This window comes from Protomyctophum parallelum (assembly GCF_964188405.1).
Source record: "Protomyctophum parallelum genome assembly, chromosome: 7".
In the NCBI taxonomy this organism is placed as follows: Eukaryota; Metazoa; Chordata; class Actinopteri; order Myctophiformes; family Myctophidae; genus Protomyctophum; species Protomyctophum parallelum.
In genome coordinates, this window is record NC_139705.1 from 39,021,342 (window position 1) to 39,043,599 (window position 22,258).

The following is a 22,258-nucleotide window of genomic DNA, read 5'->3' on the forward strand; positions in this document are numbered from 1 at the left end:
GCTATAGAGTCTCCCGGTATACAAAGATATGAAAAAAAACACGCTCTCCCAGACTTCTTTATTAAGTCTATTGTATGGTGGTGGTGGATTTGTTGAGGTGTTGAGCAGAGGCGGAAAGTAACTAAGTACATTTACTTTAAAAGTGCACTGCATTTTGAAGTACTACTACTCCAGTACAATTTTAACAGCTGTAATTACTATTGCTTTTCAAATATAATTATTATTACAAAACATACATTAAGCACCATTTTATACTTTAGTTTGGCTATTCAAAAAGGGTTAAACAACTACTGTAAGTATATTTTGATGCCAATACTTTTGTACTTTTATAGAAGTAAAGGCCTTTTATCTGTTTTGATATTATGGTGTTGCTAGTTTTACGTAGCCTAAGTAAAGAATCAGAGCACTTCTTACACCGCTGGGTAGTTGTGTGTGTGTGTGTGTGTGTGTGTGTGTGTGTGTGTGTGTGTGTGTGTGTGTGTGTGTGTGTGTGTGTGTGTGTGTGTGTGTGTGTGTGTGTGTGTGTGTGCGTGTGCGTGCGTGCTTGCATGTGTGAGTGCATGCATGCATGTCCATGTGTGTGTGTGCGTGTGTGATCTCACCTGTTCTCCAATGTGCACCAGCCGCAGTAGACATCAACAGCACCCACGCAGTCACTGCAGCTCTTGTACTGACTGCAGTCTGACACTTTAACTTTCAGCATCTACAGTACATGCACAAGACACACACACACACACACACACACACACACACACACACACACACACACACACATTTTAATCATTTATTTATGTCCACATAAGAGATACAATACAAGGACACAAATATTTACAGCATTTAAGGTGCTGTACAGAGTGCAATCAGCAAATCCCGGACAAATACCCACACCCACACCCACACACACACACACACACACACTCTTGACATTTCGAACCATACAATAAAGTGGTATGAAAACCTAATCAAACTTTGAAGTTAGTTTTCCTGTACAAAATAAATTACAGAAGGCTAGAAACATGGCAGGTTGACCTTATTACTATAAGATCAACCTGCCATGGTTTTTTTCTCTTCTGTGACGTATGCAACATAGATGAAGCTTTAATAAAAAATAATAATGGGCGTGTTAGATTTGTGTGCCAATGCCCAACCACACTGACAATACTGTTGACAACAGTCAATGCATTCACAATGACGCACCTACATCTAACGGCGGAGCTCCACTGGGCGCGTTGCGTCTCCGTTGCGTGCGTCAAAAAACGAACCGGGTCAATTTTAATGCAGTCACCAACGCAACGCGGGCAGTGGAGCCACCCTTCATTGATTAAAAAGGGAACATTCCCTGACGGTGACGGAGACGCGACGCTGCCGCGCCCGGTGGAGCCCCGGTGTTACACAGCCATTGTTATTTTTATGAGCTGCAGCTGCGTTGCTTACATCACAGTGTGGTATGTTTTTGCCCTTCTGTATTTTTAACCTGCACAGGAAAACAAATAACTACAAAATCCGCCTAGGATTTCATGCCTCTTTAAATCATGCTTTTGAAGTATGTTGTTGTTGTAATGTTATTGTGTTTCTCTGTCACAACCTGCTCGAAACTAATTATTTCTAGGGTGATTATTTAAAGTTTGACATTGAGGTTAATATGTCATATATAAGTATATTAATCTATCACAAAACAGCGCTTGATTAATGGTCTACATAAGAAGGAGACAGTACAAGCGTTGGATGGATATTTACTCCCCCACAGTCAACGAGCAATTATATGCGTTCGCTCATGTGCAGTAGCCTATATTGTACAGGCAAGGTACGTCCACATCTTCCCATAAACATCAGCGCTACACAGGGGTAATGGTTCAGACTCGGCATGGGAAAGGTGCAGCTCCCCGCACAGTTGTTATGTTCACAAAATATGTGATTGCTCAGCTGAACTGAGCCGAGGTGAGTTCTACTGATGCAAATTGAGACCTGTTGCGACTGCATCTCTGGCCTGCTTGGCGCTGATCCGACTGCTTGGCACATGTTGTAGAGTGAGTGAACACACACTGCTGACTGTCAGAACCAGTGACCAGGGTTATAGCCGAGGCCACTGTATGGAGCCTTACGCTTAATTCATGCCGCGTCGCACCTGTCGTGGGCCGAAAATAGCCAATCAACAAGATCAGGTCTGCTATTTTTGGTGTAGGACACAGGCACACGACAGAGTATACTTTTTTCTATGGCTTGTCATATACATACAATTATATACAAAAGATTTAATTTACTAAATAAATATATACCTACAGAATATTATAAGACAACGATAAATAACAATGCTCCAAAATTACATTGAGGTTATAACATAAAGACTTTAATACAATTATTAATCATTCTTTTGGTCTAAATGGCTTTAGGATTCATTCATACTGCTTTATACTTATTATGAGAAGAGCGACATTATGAGAAGAGCGACCATAAAACCACCAAAAGCAAATTCAGACAATGGATTATAAGGTTACAGCTTACATGGTGAGAGGTCATGAGGTAGAGGAAGTTCTTGTCGTTGGGGTCGATGGTCATGATGTGGTGGACAGGCTCACCGGCGGGAAGCTTCAGGGTCCACTGGCCGGCCACGGTCAGGTTCCTCCACAGGGTGAGCTGTGGGAAGAACACAGTGGGTCAGACCAACACTTTATTCTGTGAGTAAAGTCATAATGTGTGACGTTCATTTCTTCTTCTTCATTTTCCTCTTGTTGTCATCACAGAATCTGTCTATGTTCTGTGATTTTCCCAGAATTCAATTTGAAACAAAAGCACAGAAGTACTGCTCCAAGACAAATGCTACATGGACCTTGTGGGGTTATGTATTGTGTGTATAAATGCATTTCCAGTACATTTCCGGTGCCTGAGTCATTATGGCACTTACGACTGTGGAGCGGTTATTGTGAAATATTTACCAGTGAAAGATTATATGAAAAAGAAATGTTGTGTTGTTACAAAGTATTACTTTCCTTTGTTAAGGAAAACATAAAAGACTGCTCAAATCCACCAAATCCCATGGCTTATTGGTTTGATGTGTTTATTTTCACTGTTTTAATGAAGACTTTGTTCTTTGTTCATCACAGGAGTTCCAGGCATTCGTGTCATTCTTCTCACACCAATACTATCAAACAATTGTGTTTAAGAAGTTTTTTTTTGTTCAAGGAAGGAGCATGCCTAATCTCATTCTACCAAGAAGCAATTTATTCACACAGGCATACACACATGTACAGTAGTAGGAGATAATGGAGCGGGTGACATACTATCACAAACCCAGTGCACACAGCGTGCACACAGCGTTCCATAGAAAAACAAACGCTGCTAACTGAGACTTCCTGTCACACAGACACTCTGTGTCTCTGTGCTTCTTCTTGTCAATACCATCCTGAGGAACTGAAGCATTGACCGGAGACATGATTTCATCCACTGACCAGTCAATGACCATGCACATCATCCACTGACCAGTGACCACGCACATCAAAACACTCATGCACACATACAGTACTGTCCATACATGAACACGGCACACACTCACACACACAGACATACGCACGCATGCACGCATGCACACGCACACACACACACACACACACACACACACACACACACACACACACACACACAAATTAAGTGTATGAACGTATTAATGATCCGAGATAACATGCAAGATTGTACTATATACATGTACGCATGCCCCCCAAACACACACAACTATAGACAATAGATCTGCGCTGTGGCTTCAGCACACACCCGGTCCCAGGCACATAAAGCTGGTAAATAAACTCACAAATGTGCTGAGACAGAGACAGAGAGAGGGGAAAGTAAACAGAGCAGCGGTCCTCTCCTCACACACCTGGACAGAGAGCAGAGGGAGGAAAGGCGCTGTGCGGGACAGCCAGGTCACACTACAAAAGCACCTGCTGCACACAGTGGCAGGTCACTGTCACCCCGGCTCCCTTATGCTCCATCTGTCTGCCTGAACATGAAAGAGTCCATTCAATACGGGAGCACTCATCTGCTATCTGTGTGCGTGTGTGCATCTGCGCGTGCGTGCGTATGTATGTGTATGGTGGTAGAGATAGAGAGAGAGAGAGAGAGAGAGAGAGAGAGAGAGAGAGAGAGGAGTGGATAGTCTGGATAAATCAAAAGCCCCTTTATTCACAGTAAAACCCTGAGTGCTATTTTAGGTCTGAGAGTGTATAAGGGTCCATTTGGATTTTACAGTGTAATTCATATAGTGTAGAAGAGATGGGGGATAGACAGTGAGCGATGAATGGGGAGGTGGAGGGAGGGTCAGCAGAGATGAGGGGGGGGGGGGGGGGAGTAGAAGAGGCTGCGAGAGATAACGACGGACCCCCATGAGATATGACAAATGGAAATCAGCTGTGACAAGGAGGGAGCGACTTTGTTAAGAAAACGCATGTAATTAGTAATGACTTCATTGAGGCTCTCTCCCAGTGACAGTGGAAGGGATCTAACTGCATCTGCGATAATATGCGCCGTTCCCCTGTGATCAGCCTGAGCCCAACTCACAGCCACAATCACATTACACACACACTAACAGCACCATTACCACTGGAACAGCAGCACACTAACCCCTCGGGCACACACACACACACGCACGTGAGCGTGCTCACACGCGTGTGTATATGCACGCACAATCGCACTTGCACGGACACACACATAGACAGACACACACAGCCAATTATACAATCACATCACAGATCAAAATGCGCAAAGTCACATCTAGTGATCAATTCCGTGTGCTGTCTGCTTCAAATAATTATATTGACAATGTCAATAAAGTATTCAATCAAAAGAAAAGGTCAGCCAGTTGGTGTCTGACACCAGGTATCCGGGTAACTCAGTCGGTAGAGCACTCGCCTTTGGACAACAAGGCATGACATGACATTTACCCATTTGTTTAATTATGACTTTCACTGTACGCATACACACGCACACACTCACACACATAGATGTAATGCATATACTGTACAAGTGTACATATTGCCGCTCAGGCAGCAAAAATACTATGTGTCTCATATACTGTAAATACTTAATAAATACATACCGTACTGTACAACTGTACATACACACCGACACAAGGTTGACACACAGGCCGAGACCACACATGCACACATAGGCGCACGCACGCACGCACGCACACGCACGCACGCACGCACGCACGCACGCACGCACGCACGCACGCACGCACGCACGCACACACACACACACACACACACACACACACACACACACACACACACACACACACACACACACACACACACACACACACACATAATCATGGGGTGCACATTCTTATGGGTAAACATGTGTTAACATGAAACCACTCTCACTGGTGTGAAAGTGCAGTCAAACACCTACAAAAAACCCACACAAAACTCTGTGAAACAGGCAACAGACCAAATGGGGAGCGTGAGCGAGTGCGCACAGACGCACGCACGCACACACACACACACACACACACACACACACACACACACACACACACATACACACACACACCCTCACTTACACCATCCAAACCAATAATGCACATCCGGCACAAACCATGGACAACCAATTACCAGACTAAAACAGTCGTCGCTCCTGTGGCGGAGAAGAGGAGTCTCGAAAAACACAACGCCCTGCAGCACAACGGTTTTCATGTCATAAAAAAGGTACCAGTGTAATGCAGAAAATGAGGGACGGGGAGCTTTTTAGAGGCTTGTTGTTTCCCCATGCAGACAGCTGAGAGGAAACAGCTTCTGGCACCAAGGGAGCTCAGTGAGGGGGTCATACCGGGAATGTGACTGAGACAGCATTAACCAATTAGACCCTATATACCAGTGCTCCTCAAAGTGGGGTCTGGGGACCCCCAGGGGACCTTGAGGGGGTTCCAGGGGGTCCCCAGCAAAATGAGGAACAGTTTCATTTCAGTAGCCTATTAGAAGAATGACTATTCACGATATAAATTATGTTTCTAAACTTTCTGAGGAACCCTGGTCCAAGTCTTTTCAGATGGGGGCCTAATAGGTGTACATTTGGGGGTCCTTGACATGAAAATGTTTGAGAACCACTGCATGGTATAAATTATACTTCATGGACCAGAGTCCCCCAGAGGTCTACACTAGGCCCCCAGTCCTTTTTCCCTCTCTGCACCAAATCTCTTTGCCAAAAATGTTCACCCCAGATAAGAATAGAGACGCTATGGTTCATGTGGCAAAGGAATGTCATTAATTGGACAGGAAAGTTTTCACAGGGCTGGAGCCGGCGCAGATGTTCTGAGGCTGAGGTCAGAGCCAGGAACCACCAACACACGGTGAGGCTGACTCACACATCGTCAAGCCATCTCGTTAAACGGCTGTTCATCTCCGAGACAATAAGCAGGTCTGATGAACATGTATGTGCACATGATTAGGGCTACTTAGTCAGCTTGTATAAAGGTCCAGGATGGGTCACAGATCAAAAGAGCAAAAGGGGGGAGGCAGCCTGACAGGATGAAAGAAGGCATTCCAGCTTGTTCACGTCGATGCCTGAAGTCTTTCATCAAGTGGCTAGGTTTATTTTGTTGTAAAAACCTACCAGCCACATCAGAGCGACCAAGACGTTGCCATGTGTAATATCCTTGTCTCACTTAAGGGTTTTGTATCACTTCAAATAATACAACCATTCATTGGTGACCATTAGTTCTGCAACTATATTTGGACCTGAGGTGCAAGTGTTTTGAAATAAAGCCATTTATTGTTTGACCAGTCTGTGCTCGATAGTGGCTATTAGTGTGACTGTGGCTAATGTGTGCGCCCGTGCCTGTGCATATGTGCATGCATGCGCATGTGCACCTGTGTGTATGTGGTCTCACCTTACGGAGTCGTCCGTTACTGGTGCCTAGAAACACCACGGTGTGGTTGTGTACGGCGTCCACAGCAACAGAATTGAGGCCGGGGTACTCGAAGAGAGGCATGGCCCTTAGGGGCCTCCGTAGGGCCAGCGGGTGCTGGAGGTGGGCAGCTCCACAGTCAAGCTGCTCTGGTTGCAACTATAGGACATAGAGAATAAGTACATAAAAACGTTAATAAACTGGAAGAAATTAGCAGAAAGCATGTGGGAGTGATGATTTGCATATTTGTGCTGTGAAATTAGATATTATTTAAAGACCATAAAGTCCATGTCACGGTACAAGCACAATGACAGCCACGGCAAATTGCTATTACCACACGGTGACACCTCATTGAAAAGTTGAAGTCAAGTCAAGTAAAACTTTATTTGTCTCCAGAGGGGCAATATTGGTTGTGCAGCAGTAAACTGTAATAATAACACACAATATTAGGCCTACACAATATCAGAAAACGCACATGGCAATTAAATACAATATAATAAGTAGAAATATAAGTACTGAGTATACTTACATAAATTAGGCTACTATTAAAATGTTTTAAGTAGAAGAACTAGGCTACTACTAAAATTAAAGCCATATTTACCAAATGTGGTTGGGTGGTCGCTTAGCCCTGGTCCAGTGCTTATAGCGAGTATCTCACTAACAAAAACTCACACCTGTGTGAAGTGAGGGGCGCTAATATTAAAGTCTAACTCATGTTGATTAGGTGATGTAAAACAAACGGTGCAAACACAAAAATTAAACGCCATTAACAATAAATAGACAATATGACGTAATGAGGCACATTATGACGTAAATTTTCCCTTCATTGTCAATGCCGTTTACAAAACAAACATTGAACTAAAGACAAACATTAAACCTGTGTATAGGAGGGGCTGGCACCCCTCAAAGAAAGACTCGCTATAAGCACTGGACCAGGGGAAGGTAGGTGGTCGCTCAGCTGATAGTAGCCTCCTTACCTATTGGAGTTTAGCAGTGAAATGGTGGCTAAGCCTATAGAGTGTTTAGGCTATCTGTAGGCTTCGGCTTGTGAAATGGGATTTAAAGAGCAAATGGCTCCTGTGAATGTCTCTATTAAGGCCACTTTCTTCTGCTTTTGTCTAATCCTCAATAAGAGATGATAACATGCACGAAATATTCATTCCATTCTGTTCCAAATGCCTGGATGAGCACAATTACCCAGGGGGGATTCTCATAATATATAGAGGCAAAGCGGAATTAAACACAGGAGGAGATATTTGCAGAGGGCTTCTTTCCCATGGGCCAGCTCTGCTCGCGGGCTTCTTCTCTTATCATAAATTGTGTCTGGCTTGCCTTCAACGCAAGGCCTTCAAAGTCGACAGGCGCACAAAACGATCGGGTTTCCCCATGCAGTCACAGCAAACTAAAAGCTATTAAAAACCAAAGAAAAGCTTTCTTCTGTGAGAGGGACAATACAGGTCGGCGCAGCAGCCGGGGGAGAAGAAAATACACCCACTTCAAACTGTAAGAAGAGGGGTGTCTATCTATGAGGAGGCCTGTGGGCCCATTGTGCGGGTGTTCTTCAGATATAACTGGTCACGGGGAGGAGAGTAGCCCAGGGCACCGCGTGGCCACCGCCACACTCTGGGGAGAAAAATGGCATCTTTATGATCTGGCAGCACAGTGGCCTCCAGACACCCACTCCAGGCCAAGCAGTTAGTGCGTCACAACCTCCTGCCCGTCACTCAAACTCACCACAATGCACGGCTGGAATTTCACGGTGTTTCTTTTGAAGCTTTGGAAGGAAGGGTCGATTTCCAACTCAACTTATTGCGTGCAGTGCAGAACTTTATTACAGAATGGTAACCATTTCATTGCATTGTTTAACCGCACCTGGGAGATAACACATTATTGCCTTGATATAATTTGACCTAATAGCCTATCTAACCGGTAGAGAATGCATGTAACTATTTATCCCAAATTAGTGGGCATATTATGGTCTATTTATTCAGAATTAAAAAAAAATGCTCGTTATGAAGCACTTTAAGCTAGGTTTATAATAACCAGTAGAGGCTAATTAAAGGGAATTAACTAAGGCTGTGCTGGATGTTGAGTGAGTCACAATTCCCTCGCGCTGTTGTTCCCCATAAGGCCATAACCCTTTGGAGCATCTTTCATCCAAATAATCGTGACCCCTCCGCGTGACACACGGGAGAATATTCTTTAAAGCTAAATGATGAGCCCCGGGGCTCCGAGGCTAAAGGGGATTAGGCCTATACTCCTTATGAGCATATAATATTCGGAAACGGGCGGATTTAGCAGCAGTGAAGTGACTTGACAGCTTAAAAGTCAGACTCACAGACATGGCTATTTCACAATAGGCTATCTGCGAGGCGGCGCCTATATAGGTTATTATTCAAATTCCTCTATACTTAGTTCGTTTTTTAATCTCTCTTTTTTGGGAGGGGGGGGGGTAATCACAGCAGCCAGACTAAAATAGCCAAATACAATGGGGAGATGGGGAGGGGGGCGGCAAGCATTAACAAGTTTCGAATCAACTTCCATGATGATCCAAGGCCAAGCCTAAATTATATTCCCCGGCGTCGCTTGCCGACAAAGGCCTGTAATAATAAATATGAAAAAAAACGAAAAAGAAAAAAAAACGAACAACTTACCACCAGATTTCCCTTCTGAAGGATGCAGGCTGCGCCGGAGCCCTGGATGACGCTGTCCAGCACCTGCACGTCGCTGCTGGGGGAGTTGGAGCAGTTCCTCCGGCCTTGCCGGACCTCCTCCTCGATGTCCCCGAACCTGAAGGCGCACAGCGCGGACTTTCTGTCCGCCTTGCCGAACACTCCGAACAGGTAGGGCTCCGTCGCGTCCGCGTCGGGTCCCGCGTGCACCTCGGCGGGGTACACGGACAGCAGCCGGTTGTATATGTTCCCGTTAGATCCACACTGCAGGGGCATCTGGATGTAGGACTCCGTGAGCTTTCGGATCTCCGGGCCCGAGGAGGAGGACTTGCGGGGGTTCTCCTCCGTGTCCAGGCATATCCGAGCGAGGATGCTGTTGGGCTGACTCTCCTTGTGGCCCATCTTTGCGTCGTTGTTGATGGCAATATAGGAGTACGTTTTTTGCATGAAAGCGTCCACAAAGTTCAGCTTGTTTTTCGTTTTCACCTCCTGTTTGATTTTGAACACGTTATCCTCCGACGGGTTGATGTCGTACGTGAAAAGTCGCGCTAGATCCTTGATGTTCAGGGACCGAATGGCGATCTCCGGCGTGTTCTCGAAGCGCAGGTCCTCCTTGCTGTGGTTCTTGGGGAAAAACGGGGACCCGGCGCCCGTGTAAGTGGCCCCGACGAGAAGCCGGGTGCTGCCGCCGTGACTCTTGAAGATGAGTCCCACGGTGGACGCGTTGGGGTGGTTGGCGGCTATGTTGAGCATGCTGGGGAACACGGTCTTCTCGCCCTGCGGCGGGAACTCCACCGCGATCTCCGAGAGGTTCTCCATCTTCCTGAGCTCGCAGAAGCCCTGGTACACGGAGCCGCACACCACCAGCACCCCCTGGTCGCGGTCCAGCTTCAGCAGCTTGTTGTAGTTGTCCGTGAGCGACATGGGATGCTCGCACGGCGCCTGGGGCAGCTGTGGCGCGTGGCACAACAGGTTGTCCTCCACCGGCCCGGTCCTCTTCTCCACCTCGACGTTCAGCGTGCCGTTCAGCTGGTAGATGGAGTTCACGGTGGCCAGGTACACCTTGCGCGAGACCTCGTCCACCACGAAGTTATTGGTCCGATTTGGGCACGCGAACGACTGTTGGATCTGCAGCGCGCCGGCGAGGCACGTCGGGCTCCGGGCGCTCCAGTGGCGCGTTTCCAAAACCAGCACGCCGAGGAGCAGAACGCAAATCTCTACCGAGGAAGGTGGCATTTTTCCTTCGTCTGGCCTGCTGCGCCTTCCGCGTGTTCCGTGTTGAGGGGTGCATTGAGTAAAGGCGAAATTGTGTGTTTGTCCCGAACTGCGACAACCCGAGAGGAAAGGCTGTTTCCTGCTCAACGCCTCAGCACAGAGTGACGTGATAAGCGAGTCGTGCTTCCTCTTCGCCGCGTAGCGCGCATGGGAGCGAGCTGTGTGTGAGCCTCTCTCTCTCCCTCTCTGCCCAATGTGGAGTGGAGCACTCTCACTCACTGCCCCCCTACCCCACAATTAGGCTATACACCCCTACACAGACATTAGACACATCTGTAGAGACATCTGTACAGGCACTCTCATGCAGCTATATGGGGAGAAAATCGCAGAATTCCCAGCTGTCCAAAAATCAGTTGGTCCGTTGCACAGTAAAATCATGGGTGTTCATTTAACTCCGAGTGAAAGTGCATGCATGCACACAGATGGAACCAATTGGACGCGTAATAAGGGTCAGTGTGCATGGTTCAATTTGTGCACTATCAGAGTTACAAAGGGATAAATCCAACACCAGGGGATTTGACTGTGTGAGCCTGTGAGGAATAAGTGATCATGCGTAACGGATGTCTTCATTGGCAACAATAGGCTACATAAAAAAAACACTGTAGGCCTAAGTAACTTATTTTTGTGATGTGATCAGAAATAATCGTGTGACGATCAAAACACAAAATCAATAGTGACGTTAATGTAAACATCTGTCCATTGCAGCCCTTCTTTCAAGTCCAGATGATCCACTTGATGAATCCATAGCCTCTACCTCTCAGCATGGTTCCGCTCATCTCGGGGTTAATGACAGGTCACTCTCCCACCTCCTGTGCTCCATGGTCCCAGGGCGCCCAGATTAGTTCTGCAGATTCGGAGGGTTCCGTCTGGGCACATACATACGGCACACGGTAAGTACCGTGAAAGTGCTGCCAGATGGACACAACAGCACACCTTTCCGGTTTCTGACATGCACGTCCATTCGGAGGCTTTTGTGGCTTTTGGCCTCATAAATATTCAAGCTCAACACATGCGCCCCTTTCAAAAATGCATGAATATGGTCAGTTTTTCTGTTTCTACCAGCCTAGCCTATACATCAGGTGGGTCGTGCTCACGCTCGAGCGGCTCATATGACCTATATTAAGCAATATATGTTTGGTACAATCAATATGGCACTGTGACTGTTATAAATTAACTTATGGTCAGAGTGAAAATTGATCAATGTATGTTATGTACATCTCTCCAAAGTCCAAACATATATATATAGGTTAATAGGCTACGCTACTCTGATTTATAAGCTAAAGCTATTTCATTTACGCGCTTTATAGTGTCTGCACTCTGCACCGAAAATAGCCCCAAAAATGCCGAAATTCAGGCTGGCTAAAACCATAGCCTGATTTGATATATTTGAACTAGCTCTAGCTCGTAAACATTTTGAATCCATTTACCCAGGGGACGCGCACTCTGTTCTCGGATATCTGGGGCGCGTTCCCGTCACCACTTGTCTGTTATTTTGGACTGATAACGTGCGCAGCATGTGGGCCTTGGCACGCGGCCATGCGCATAATCTGGTAGCATGTAGAGGGCCAGGAAAGTGCTCCGATAGCTCCGATAACGCGAAACATAATGACCCTCCGTCAACCTGACCCCCCCCCCCGCCCCCTAGAGAGAGAGAGAGAGAGAGATATAGAGAGAGCTTATATCTATATGTATGTGATTGAGGGGGGGGGGGGGGGTAGCAGCATGGGTCACGAGTCACGACTGTCAAGCATCAGATATCACTAGTGGAGGTGTGACTGAGTGCTGCGCTTTGGTTACGCTCAATCAAACGTGACAACAAACGGAAGCAAGCTGTAATTATGACTATGCTATAGGGGATTTCAAACTGTTACAGGTCACGGCCCCCAAAGTCACTTTGATTAGACAATAATATATGCCCCCCTTAGCCTATTTCAAATGACAGACTCTAATATGAAAACATGTTAATTACATAATAATTAGCTAGGCCTACATTAATAATTAGGCCTAAATTTAGGCCTAATTATCAAAGGCTATTATATAAAACATGTTAGGATAGTCACTTCGCTAATCATGCATTATTACCTTGTATAGGCTAATAGGCTACAATTTCAAGTGAAATATAGTGACATTAAATGTGCCTACTTTGTATTATTTATTTAGTAGGCTATGGATGTCATTGTGACATTGTCACAGGCAGCAGACACCAGCACTTTTTGAAAAAGACTGGTAGCCTAAATAATATAGGCAGGCTAGCCTGTGGGTGAGTGAGGTTGAGAGAGAGAGAGAGAGAGCGAGAGCGAGAGAGCGATGGTGGGACAAAATAATAAACATGGATACATCTTGTATTTATAAAGAAAATATATAGTGTGTTGTTTTGGCTGTAAGACACGGAGAACGTGGTTAGACGGGCTGTGTCACCGCAACCTGTTTCCTCTCTGATAAGAGAGGAACACCTACTTAAGGGCTCTGTCTCTGCTATAAGCCAAGGAGCTGTCCGAGTCAGTCCGACCATATTCACTCATGGTACAAACTATGGCGACGGAATGCATCGATGACAATAAACGGGGAAATGCCGCCATCTAGTGGTCTCGAGTGGAGTGTACCGAGGGGTGTGTACTGTGCACTCTTATGGACTGGACCCATGACTGTTAATATTTTGTGCCGGGATCCCCATAAAGAGATTTGTGTTAAAAATGTTTTTCCTCGATCAAAAAAGATAAGAAACCGGTCTTTTATTTATTTATTTTTATATTTTTTATCCCACGATTTTGTAACCCATTTTTCACCCCTGTGTCAATCATCTAATGTGATCCTGGGCTCTACACACCCTCCGCCAACCTGGGGAGAGCAACGGACTTAACTCATGCTTCCTTCATGCTTGAGTGTCCAAGTTGCTCCTTTACACCTGACAGGGGGGAGTTTCCCTGGTTGGACGTAGCGCATGGAAGGAACACGTTATTCCAACCAGTTCCTTTCCCCTCCATCAGGCGCCCCGGCTGGCCAGGGGGAGGCAGTTTAGAGACCAGGATTACTGCATGTTTTTGTGAGGGTACCTACCCTAGGGGACACGGGAAGAACATGCAAACTCCACACAGAAAGGCCCTTTCGCCAACCCTGCCTTCGGGTATGGGCACTGATGACGCGGAGGAGGAAACACGCCGCCAGCACCCACAGCGCCCCGAGCGGGAATCGAACCCAGGACCTTCTAGCTGTGAGGCGACAGCACTACCAACTGTGCCACCGTGCAACCGGTCTTGTAGATCTATTTTTTTATAGCCAAAATAGAAAATAATGCCTGACGGTCTGTAGGAGCCAATTTGCCGCTACAAGATTGCATTAATAAAGTTGTCCTTATTGTGCAAATGTAGACGGTGTGTGGATCATTTTTGTTGTATAATAGAATATAAATATAGGGTGATGTGTAGTTTCATTCATTTAAACAATTTATTAACAATTGTTAATGTAGAGGGAAACCTATAGGGACAGACCATGGTTGCGATGTGCGAGGGCACCCCCTCCCTTTGCATAAACTATGCTTTGTTTTATTAAGTCCATTACATGTATTTAATAAAACATTTTTTAAAGCATTTTCTTTGTTGCGATTTGTTTTAAACTTCAGTTGTGCTTTTGATTTATTAAGATTATGTTGGTCATCCACATTTGGACTTTGGGTCAACTGTTTGCCATTACAAATCAAAGACTATTCCTATAGAAAGTCATTGTCACTACTTCCTATTAAAATATAGGCAGTAGGACGGCTCTCTCTTTGACTACATGTTGTAGTCATGAGCCCCCCCCCCCCCCCCCACACACACACACACACACACTCACACACACACAAACACAATTCACACATTCAAGAAATTTTGCACAAAATAAATAATCAAATGTGACTAATACGTTAGTCAGGAATGCACTTTATTTTATCCCACACTTAGAAAAGGACATCAGAAGGCACTGGAGTGGTTTATCACGCAACCCTACTGCTGTGTGAGCAGGAGCCACTGCAAGGCCAAACCTGGGTCAAAGGTCAGCTCAGTGTCAGTTCACCCGCTGCAGTGTTGATCGCACGACTCAAGAGAATCCATGTGCCACTCTTTTATACCTTTTGACTGATTTCATGGTCCATCACTGAGGAAGAGTTGATAATAATGCTTAATTTATAATTTGTCGCACGGCAGTGCCTGAAAATAGCCGCTCTACAAGCTCACAAGGGGTCATGTTGTGATGCATTGTGAGCCTGTGGATAGGCTATTTTATTGCAAGGGACGATGAATTATAAATCAGGCTTAATCCTGACCTGAATCAACCCGTGTTCTCCCAGAGAGGACAGCTGTTTAAAAAGCAATCTAGGGTTTCTCAACCTTCATCCAGACCTAAACTGGTAATATTTATTGGTGTGCTAAAGTGCAACTGTACATATCAAATTTCCATACTCTTGTTATCTTGAAATAAGCTCCTCAGCGATGACATGCAGAATGGACTTCAAAATGTTCCAGCTCACTTTTTCAAGTCCATGACCTGATGAGGGTGAAAGATAAGATAGGTGGGCTGGACACTGAGTCAAGGAGGCGTGTGCTTGAGACACGAGGCATACGCACGCCAGGAATATATATATATATATATATATTATTATTTTTGAGTCTCAAGCTCCTTCATAGATCATTAGAAGTCCACTCGCGCTACTACTTTCCTCTCACGATGTTGTTGCAAATCTCCAGAAAAGGTCACACCTCCTGAATTCAAAGTGTGTTCCTGACACATTCATGTCGTATCTGAACAGAATCGTGACTTTCTGAGATCTGTCCGCTCGGCCCGGAGCCTCGTGGCGCTAGAATGAGGTTTGGCACTGGGTGAGCACTCCACGGGGCATGGGCGCTGGCGGAAAAAGAAAGAAAGAAAGAAAGAAAGCCAACAGACACTGCACACAGTCAAATCCTCAGTGTTAATACAGTCTGCTCAAACCATTTAAAAGTAGTTTTTCCCCCACTGTGTATCGTATACACAGGGAGATTAAATAATGAAGATCATGTTACAGGCAGTGTGCGTTTTTTTTGACAGGCATGGCAGTGGAGAGTCGTCTGTCATTGTGGATATGAAGCTGCAAAACATTCCTGCTCCAACCGTACATAGAGCTGGACAATAAGCACCGAGGGTTCTGTGAACTGTGTTACGAGGTTGAATGCGTTGGGTCCTGGCAACTTGATTTCACCTGCGTGGTGGCCTTTTGCCGCGGATATTAAGACCAAAAAGAAAGTTTCAGTGTTATTGTCAAACGGACACGTGCAGGACTGAACGCATGCTGCTGAAAATACGGTGGATCCTTCGCTTGAGAACGTGTGCAGTCCACTGCAGCGAGTGGACCGGTACGTTGTGGCCAACAACTGCTTTATACCTCGCTGTACAACGGTGTCTCAACGAAAATAGGCAGTCTTTTTCCACAAGCGGTATACAAATTAAGCATAAGACTAGAGCTGCCACAGCTCTCTTCATCAGTATGATTCACAAACTCCTCCACTATCGCAATCTTATTTATGTTGTTTCACTTAAAAACTAAAAAAAAGAGGAATAATTTCTATTAGAAACAGTAAGGAAGCACAAGTAGTCTCTAGTTCATCATGACACTGGGTGTCACAGTCATTGGCAGAGTGCTCTGAGGAAAGGTTCGGACATAACAGCAGGAGGTGGAGAGCCACTCACGGGAAAACGTTTCACCGTTCAAGTTCTCTTCCTGAAGGCAGCCAATCACATTAGCATACAGAACGGATTGAGCCTATGAGCTGGATCACCAATCAATTTTTCCTGACTAAACTCCTCTTTGTGCCGAGGACGAGGAGCGTGAAGCTACATGGTACTGAATAAAATCATGCTGAGCATAAAATATTATTAGAAACAATAATATAATTGATTAAACCTTAAAAGATAAAAACAGTATGTCTCTGCAGTGCATCCTAGGATAGGAAGGAACACTAATAGCTCCTCTCCAAAATGTAAACAGTCTTCTTTTCCTAAATGAGGGTCAACGTCAACTCGGTTGTCTTTTTGTCCCTCACACCGTCTTCATTCCAAACTGAGCCCAGATCAGCTCAGACGGTTGGATGAATGTTCCGTGGCCCCCCCTGTGGTCATACAGCCATGCCGTCGCCGCTCACGTCTCTCGTGCGTTACCGCATAAGATACGACTGGAACAAAAAGGCGCACCCCTTCCCGGTGCCACCGTAGAAAACAAGTGTATGTCCCGGTGGGACGATTCATCTGGGCGGCTGCAGCGCGCGGTGCGTGTACCCCGACAGCGCCTCCCAGTTCCTCCACAGGAAGGCCAGGAGGAGGATGAGGAGGAGGGTGGAGAAGGAGCGCGAGCGTGTCTTCATCAGGGGGACCACGCAGTTGGCCACGGTGGAGACGAAGACCAGCAGCACGGCCATGAGGGCCAGCAGCACGTTGATGAGCTTCCCCAGGAGTGTACGGGCTGTGGCGTTCTCCAGCCCCTCCAGCTGGACCACCTGCTGCTGCTGCTGCTGCAGCTCCATCTTAGATATCCGGGTCTGACACGCCTCCAATGACTCCTGCAGAAGGGTGCGCGGAAAACAAGCCACATAAACAAAGTTGTACAAAAACAAAGACTGTCAACGTGATGAGTAATATACAGTATAGTGCAGCAATTCCAAAGCTGTGGGCCATGCTCCACTGGTGGGAATATATTTAAAAAACAATAAATACAAATACAAACATGCTCTGAAAATGCACTCTGCCCATTTAATGGCTGGTCAGATGGGTGGGCCGCGAATGCTTTCAAGATTTTCAAGTGGGCCCTGATCCAGAAAAAGTTGGGAAGCCCTGGTATAATTGTCATCATATTACAGACTTCAATGAGTCGTCGATTTAATATTATTACATTGACATCTAGCACCCTCTGCTGTCAAGAAAGAGAAATGCACTTAAGCAGCGAGCTGAGCTTTAAACTACAAAAACAGACATTTTTAATTTTTTGACAAATGCAAACGTAAAGTAGGCCCTCATACAGAACAGGAGTGATTCTTGATTTGAGTGAGGAAATGCTGTTGATGACATATAAACAGTTACACAAGCCAGACTTGATCTTTTGTTCTCACCTTGCCTTATTTGCACTGTCAACACACATGAGCTAATACCTTGAACTACCAGAGAGGTTACGTGCCTACCTCCTTATAACAATGCTTTCAATTTGTGGCTGCTGGGCGGAAACCTTGCATGTACAAAACCGACAGGAACTGGTAAAAAAATAACCTGTGTTCCAGTGGATCCAATGTAGTTACAGCCGTATTTTGTCACAAGTTCTTGTTAGTGCTTTTCATTGGTTAAATATTTACAAAACACACAAATTTCAACCTGGCATCCCTAGTTTGAGCATGTTATATCATGAACATGAGTGGTTCCGGACGTACCTGGATGTCCCTGGCTCTTTCGTAGGACTGATAGGCGATCTTCTCCTCCATGCTGGCCAGCTCCTGCTTTAGGTTCAGGATCTCATTCTGGTGCAGTTCTGTCAGATCATTCAGCTGCTCCTCCAGACGCTCACACCTGAACACACACACACAAACGTTTGTATTGCTGTACTTGTGAGGACATTGACGTTTGAGGTAAATATACAGTGATTTTATTAATGCCATTTTACAGTGTTTTAACTCTAAAGCCAAAACAGTCTGATACTGGTGCTACATTTTTTGCCATAAAACAACCATTTATCTTGTGAAGACCAGGTCCAGATGAATTGAATACACAGGAGATTAATGGAAACGTATGTGGGTTATCCTTATAGCATTCTTCTTTTGTATATCTGTGCCACCGTGCCTTTTTTGGAAATTTGTAAATAAAGTCATCAATCAATCAAAAACCAGGAAAATGGTCTCCACAAATGTCTATTTCTCAAATTCTACTGAAGTTGTGGGGACATTTGGCCTTCACTAGTAACACACACCCACCCACACACACACACACACGTTCCACCACGTGAGAGACAGAGACATAATTAGCTTAAACAAAGAACCATAACAGGTATTACTCGGGAGCAGCTGTTGACTGATGACTCGCCCTGAGCAGATTAGAGCATGCTTACTCATCTGCTGATCAAGTGGACCAATCACAGGAGCTGGGATGAAACTAACCAATAGCAGACTATCGGCAGGTGAAAGAGGGAAGCAAAACAACTTTGGCGTTGTTTGTTATGGCAAGAACATATGAACAGATATGTAATAAATAGTGTACTGTATGAATGGTCAGATGACCCAATGTTTCAGCATGATTCAGCGAATCACGCCTAATTCATACAAATGTGTCGCTTGCCGAAAATAACAAAACGAAATTCACAGTATAAATACGTATAAATTAGGTTAGATTCTGCTCTCTCAGCTTTCTTACAGAGAGAGAGAGAGAGAAAGTAACATGACCTTATGTTTGTGTACAATGACAACAAGTATCAGGGATGATTATTGTACACTGTACAGTACACTACAATTATGACATGGCTGAGACAGCCAGCAGCCTGCTGCAGCCTGCTGTTCATGTCCAAGTCTATTGAGTCCTTCAGCAAGTGCTTTGCTTAAACTAACAGTGGTTATGAAGTGCTCTTTTTGAACGATAATCCCCAGCAGACATTTAGAAATGAGCTCACTAGTGTCTAGCGGTCTCTTTACTAGCTTTTACTGTAAGCTTTTAGCTTACACGGCATGCAATAAAACTTGAGGTCGCTTCTATGGACATTTAAGGGAAAAAAAAATTCCTGTAACTTTGTCAAACCCCTTCTCTATGCCCAATTCCTCCCCCTTGCAATTACCCCCACCCCTTCCTCGATGTCGAGACATTCGGGAGGAATGTCAGTGGTTTATTTAAGGGCAGATATGCCCACAAGAGAGGCAGACCCACGGGTAGACGAAAACATAAACAGGCTTGTAGTTGTAGGGAAGACATCTGTGAGTATGAGTTCAGAGGTGTGATGCTGACCACAACGGCTGAAATAACCTCTAGACCTCTATGTGGTCGATGGGCAGCTGAGGTATTTACAGTATGTGTCTGCCACTTTCCTCCTTCACAGAGATCTTAGTTTAAACGTAAACTTCTGTCGTTCTGTGTCGGCACAGCAGAACTATTGTTCTTTACAGACAGTGGTTTATTATCGAGCTACAGACATCTGCGCATGCATTTCCCCTTTAGGTAAATATAGTAACATTAGTGGTGCCATTGTTTGATAATGGGTAATTAATTACAGCAATTAATGTCTCTGTAGTAACACATAAATATTGACTATTCTTGGAGAAGTAGCACTCTGGTCTGGGTCAAGGTTTGTTCTTTATCTCCAGTTTATGTTGGGTTATAATAAAAAGGTCCACAAACGGACTGATAATGATAACCCTATGAAACTACAATATAAGTGGGTGGAGTTTGCTCAGGTGTATTTCTCCGTATCTGTTATTCCTGATTACACATTGGCAGACTAAAGGGATTACGTATCATCTGACTTTAGGGGGATTCGTCCTGCACGTGATATGATTAAGGAAGTTATGAGGATTGAGGAACATGTCATGTGTTGTCTAACACATTCTCTCTCTCACCGTCTCTCTCTTGAATGTGTCTGTACCTGAAGCGTTCTTCCTGCAGGGCCTGCATGATAACCGTGTAGTCCCTCTGATAGTGGCTCTTCAGTCCCTCCAGGCTCTCCTCCAGGCGACTCTGCCCCTCCCTCAGTTCCTGCACCTCCTGCAGCAGCATGTCCAGGCTAGAGCTTTGGCTCCTCTCCAGCGTGTTGCCCTTGGAGCTGGGGGGGCCTCCGGGGGCTCCCGTGGTGCTGTTGGCCCCTGCCGAGCCTGATGTGGCGCTGGAGCAGTCGTCCTCGCTGCCGTACTTGGGACTGCTGGACTGGAGGAGGTGGTGCCCGGTGCTGCTCAGCGATCGGCTGCCGGCTCCCGGGACACCTTCGTCCCCCACGGGGTCATCCAGGGAGGAGATGTTGTCGGCGCTGCCAAACTTGTTGCGGATGAGCGAAGCGATCTCCCGGGGTTTGGAGACGACGGCGCCGGCGGCGGAATGCGTGGCCTGGGAGAAGCTGGAGAGGCCTCCCTTCACGCTGTCCACCACGCCCTCACTGAAGCCGGTGACTTTGGCCCCCACGTCCTTCAGGCCCTGCTGCATGTCCCGCAGCACGTCCTTGGGATGCCGCGGGATCCCGTTGTGCTCCACCTCGCGCAGCTTGCGGTGGTAGTGCTCCAGCTTCCGCTGCAGCTGTTGGATGGTCTGAGCGGACTTCTGGTTCTTCTTCTCAAAAACCTGCCAGGCAGCAGAACAGGTTCTTATTAGCAAAGAGCAGTGCTGGACAAAGTACTCCACAAAATATGAACACTACAGGTGAAAGTTGCTCTTGTCAAATTTGTACTTGAGTTAAAGCACCAGGGTACAAAGTACATTTATTTTTTAACATCAATGCATTGCTGTGTTGAAATGTATAAATGTTTAAAAAATAAAATGTAGAGTTAACACTGAGAATGTCATTATGCATCTAATATCCTCATGGACAGCACTGCTTCCTCCCTCCTAGGCTCCTACCTGTTTGATGCGTCCGCTTTGCTGCTTGTCAGCATTGTTCGCCAGCTTGAGGTACTCGGCCACATTGTCGTCTCTGGCGGTTTGCTCGATCTTGATCTGCTCCGTGAGCTTGAGGATCTTCTGCTGCAGCTGGGCGATGGCCTGCTTGGTGCGCTGCGGGTCCAGGGCGGCATCCTCGCCCCCTGAGAAAGAACTGTCTGCCCCGCACGACAGGCCCAGGGGGCTCTGTAGCAGCCCACTCACCTCCAACCGGTCGATCTGGAAGGGAAAAGACAGGAAGTGGTTGTGAGTCAGTGGAAAGGGATTGCAAAAATGTGTGTTGCGGAAAGAGCAAAGAAATCAAAAGGATGAATCACTTAGCCTAACCCTATTGACCAGAGTCCCCCAGGGGTCTATACTAGACCTTTTTCCCTCTACACCAAATATCTTTGCCGAAAATATACGATCTACAGGGTCACAGCTTGTAGATGTGCTATTTTGACCTACAGACCAGACTCAAACTGGCTTCTGTGATTCTCCTAGTGAGCTTTAAAGGATTGCCATGGGCACACTTCCCAAACATTGCCCCTGCTTTGACGTATAGCAAATGTTGGTTCTCTTGCTTTTTAGGGTTAGGCAAATTTTCTATTGGCAAATTTTGTTGCTTAGTTTTATAATTAGCCTTTATTGTTCCCCGTTCTCCCTTTGAGCTTCTTCGGTAGTGCATGGGTACTGTATTTATGAACGTTGCATGTCTGTCCTGTTATTGTCTTGTATTTATTGTTACTGGCAAAGCCGTGTTACTTATTTTGCCTCTTCTCTTGGCCAGTTCACACTTGTAAAAGAGACTTTAGTCTCA

General features: G+C 45.8%; 2 protein-coding genes across 7 annotated transcripts in view; both read right to left on the reverse strand.

Moving 5' to 3' along the window:
• plxnd1 (plexin D1) overlaps positions 1-11,249 on the reverse strand; it is a 108,990-nt gene extending 97,741 nt beyond the window's left edge. Inside the window, exons 1-4 of the mRNA XM_083769818.1 lie at positions 9,553-11,249; positions 6,881-7,057; positions 2,503-2,634; positions 603-703 (exon numbers count right to left, since the gene is read on the reverse strand). Coding sequence (XP_083625944.1) covers positions 603-703; positions 2,503-2,634; positions 6,881-7,057; positions 9,553-10,806 — 1,664 coding nt within the window. The 5' untranslated portion in view covers positions 10,807-11,249. The remainder of the gene's footprint in view (positions 1-602; positions 704-2,502; positions 2,635-6,880; positions 7,058-9,552) is intronic.
• Positions 11,250-14,752: 3,503 nt separating this feature from the next.
• tmcc1a (transmembrane and coiled-coil domain family 1a) overlaps positions 14,753-22,258 on the reverse strand; it is a 67,597-nt gene continuing 60,091 nt past the window's right edge. For 5 of the 6 annotated variants that reach the window (XM_083768930.1, XM_083768932.1, XM_083768931.1 and 2 more), the window contains 4 exons: positions 21,421-21,678; positions 20,459-21,144; positions 18,270-18,405; positions 14,753-17,411 (listed from right to left, as the gene is read on the reverse strand). In XM_083768930.1, the coding sequence (XP_083625056.1) occupies positions 17,097-17,411; positions 18,270-18,405; positions 20,459-21,144; positions 21,421-21,678 (1,395 nt within the window). In that variant the 3' untranslated portion in view covers positions 14,753-17,096. The remainder of the gene's footprint in view (positions 17,412-18,269; positions 18,406-20,458; positions 21,145-21,420; positions 21,679-22,258) is intronic. The other variant, XR_014569486.1, reaches the window with a different exon arrangement.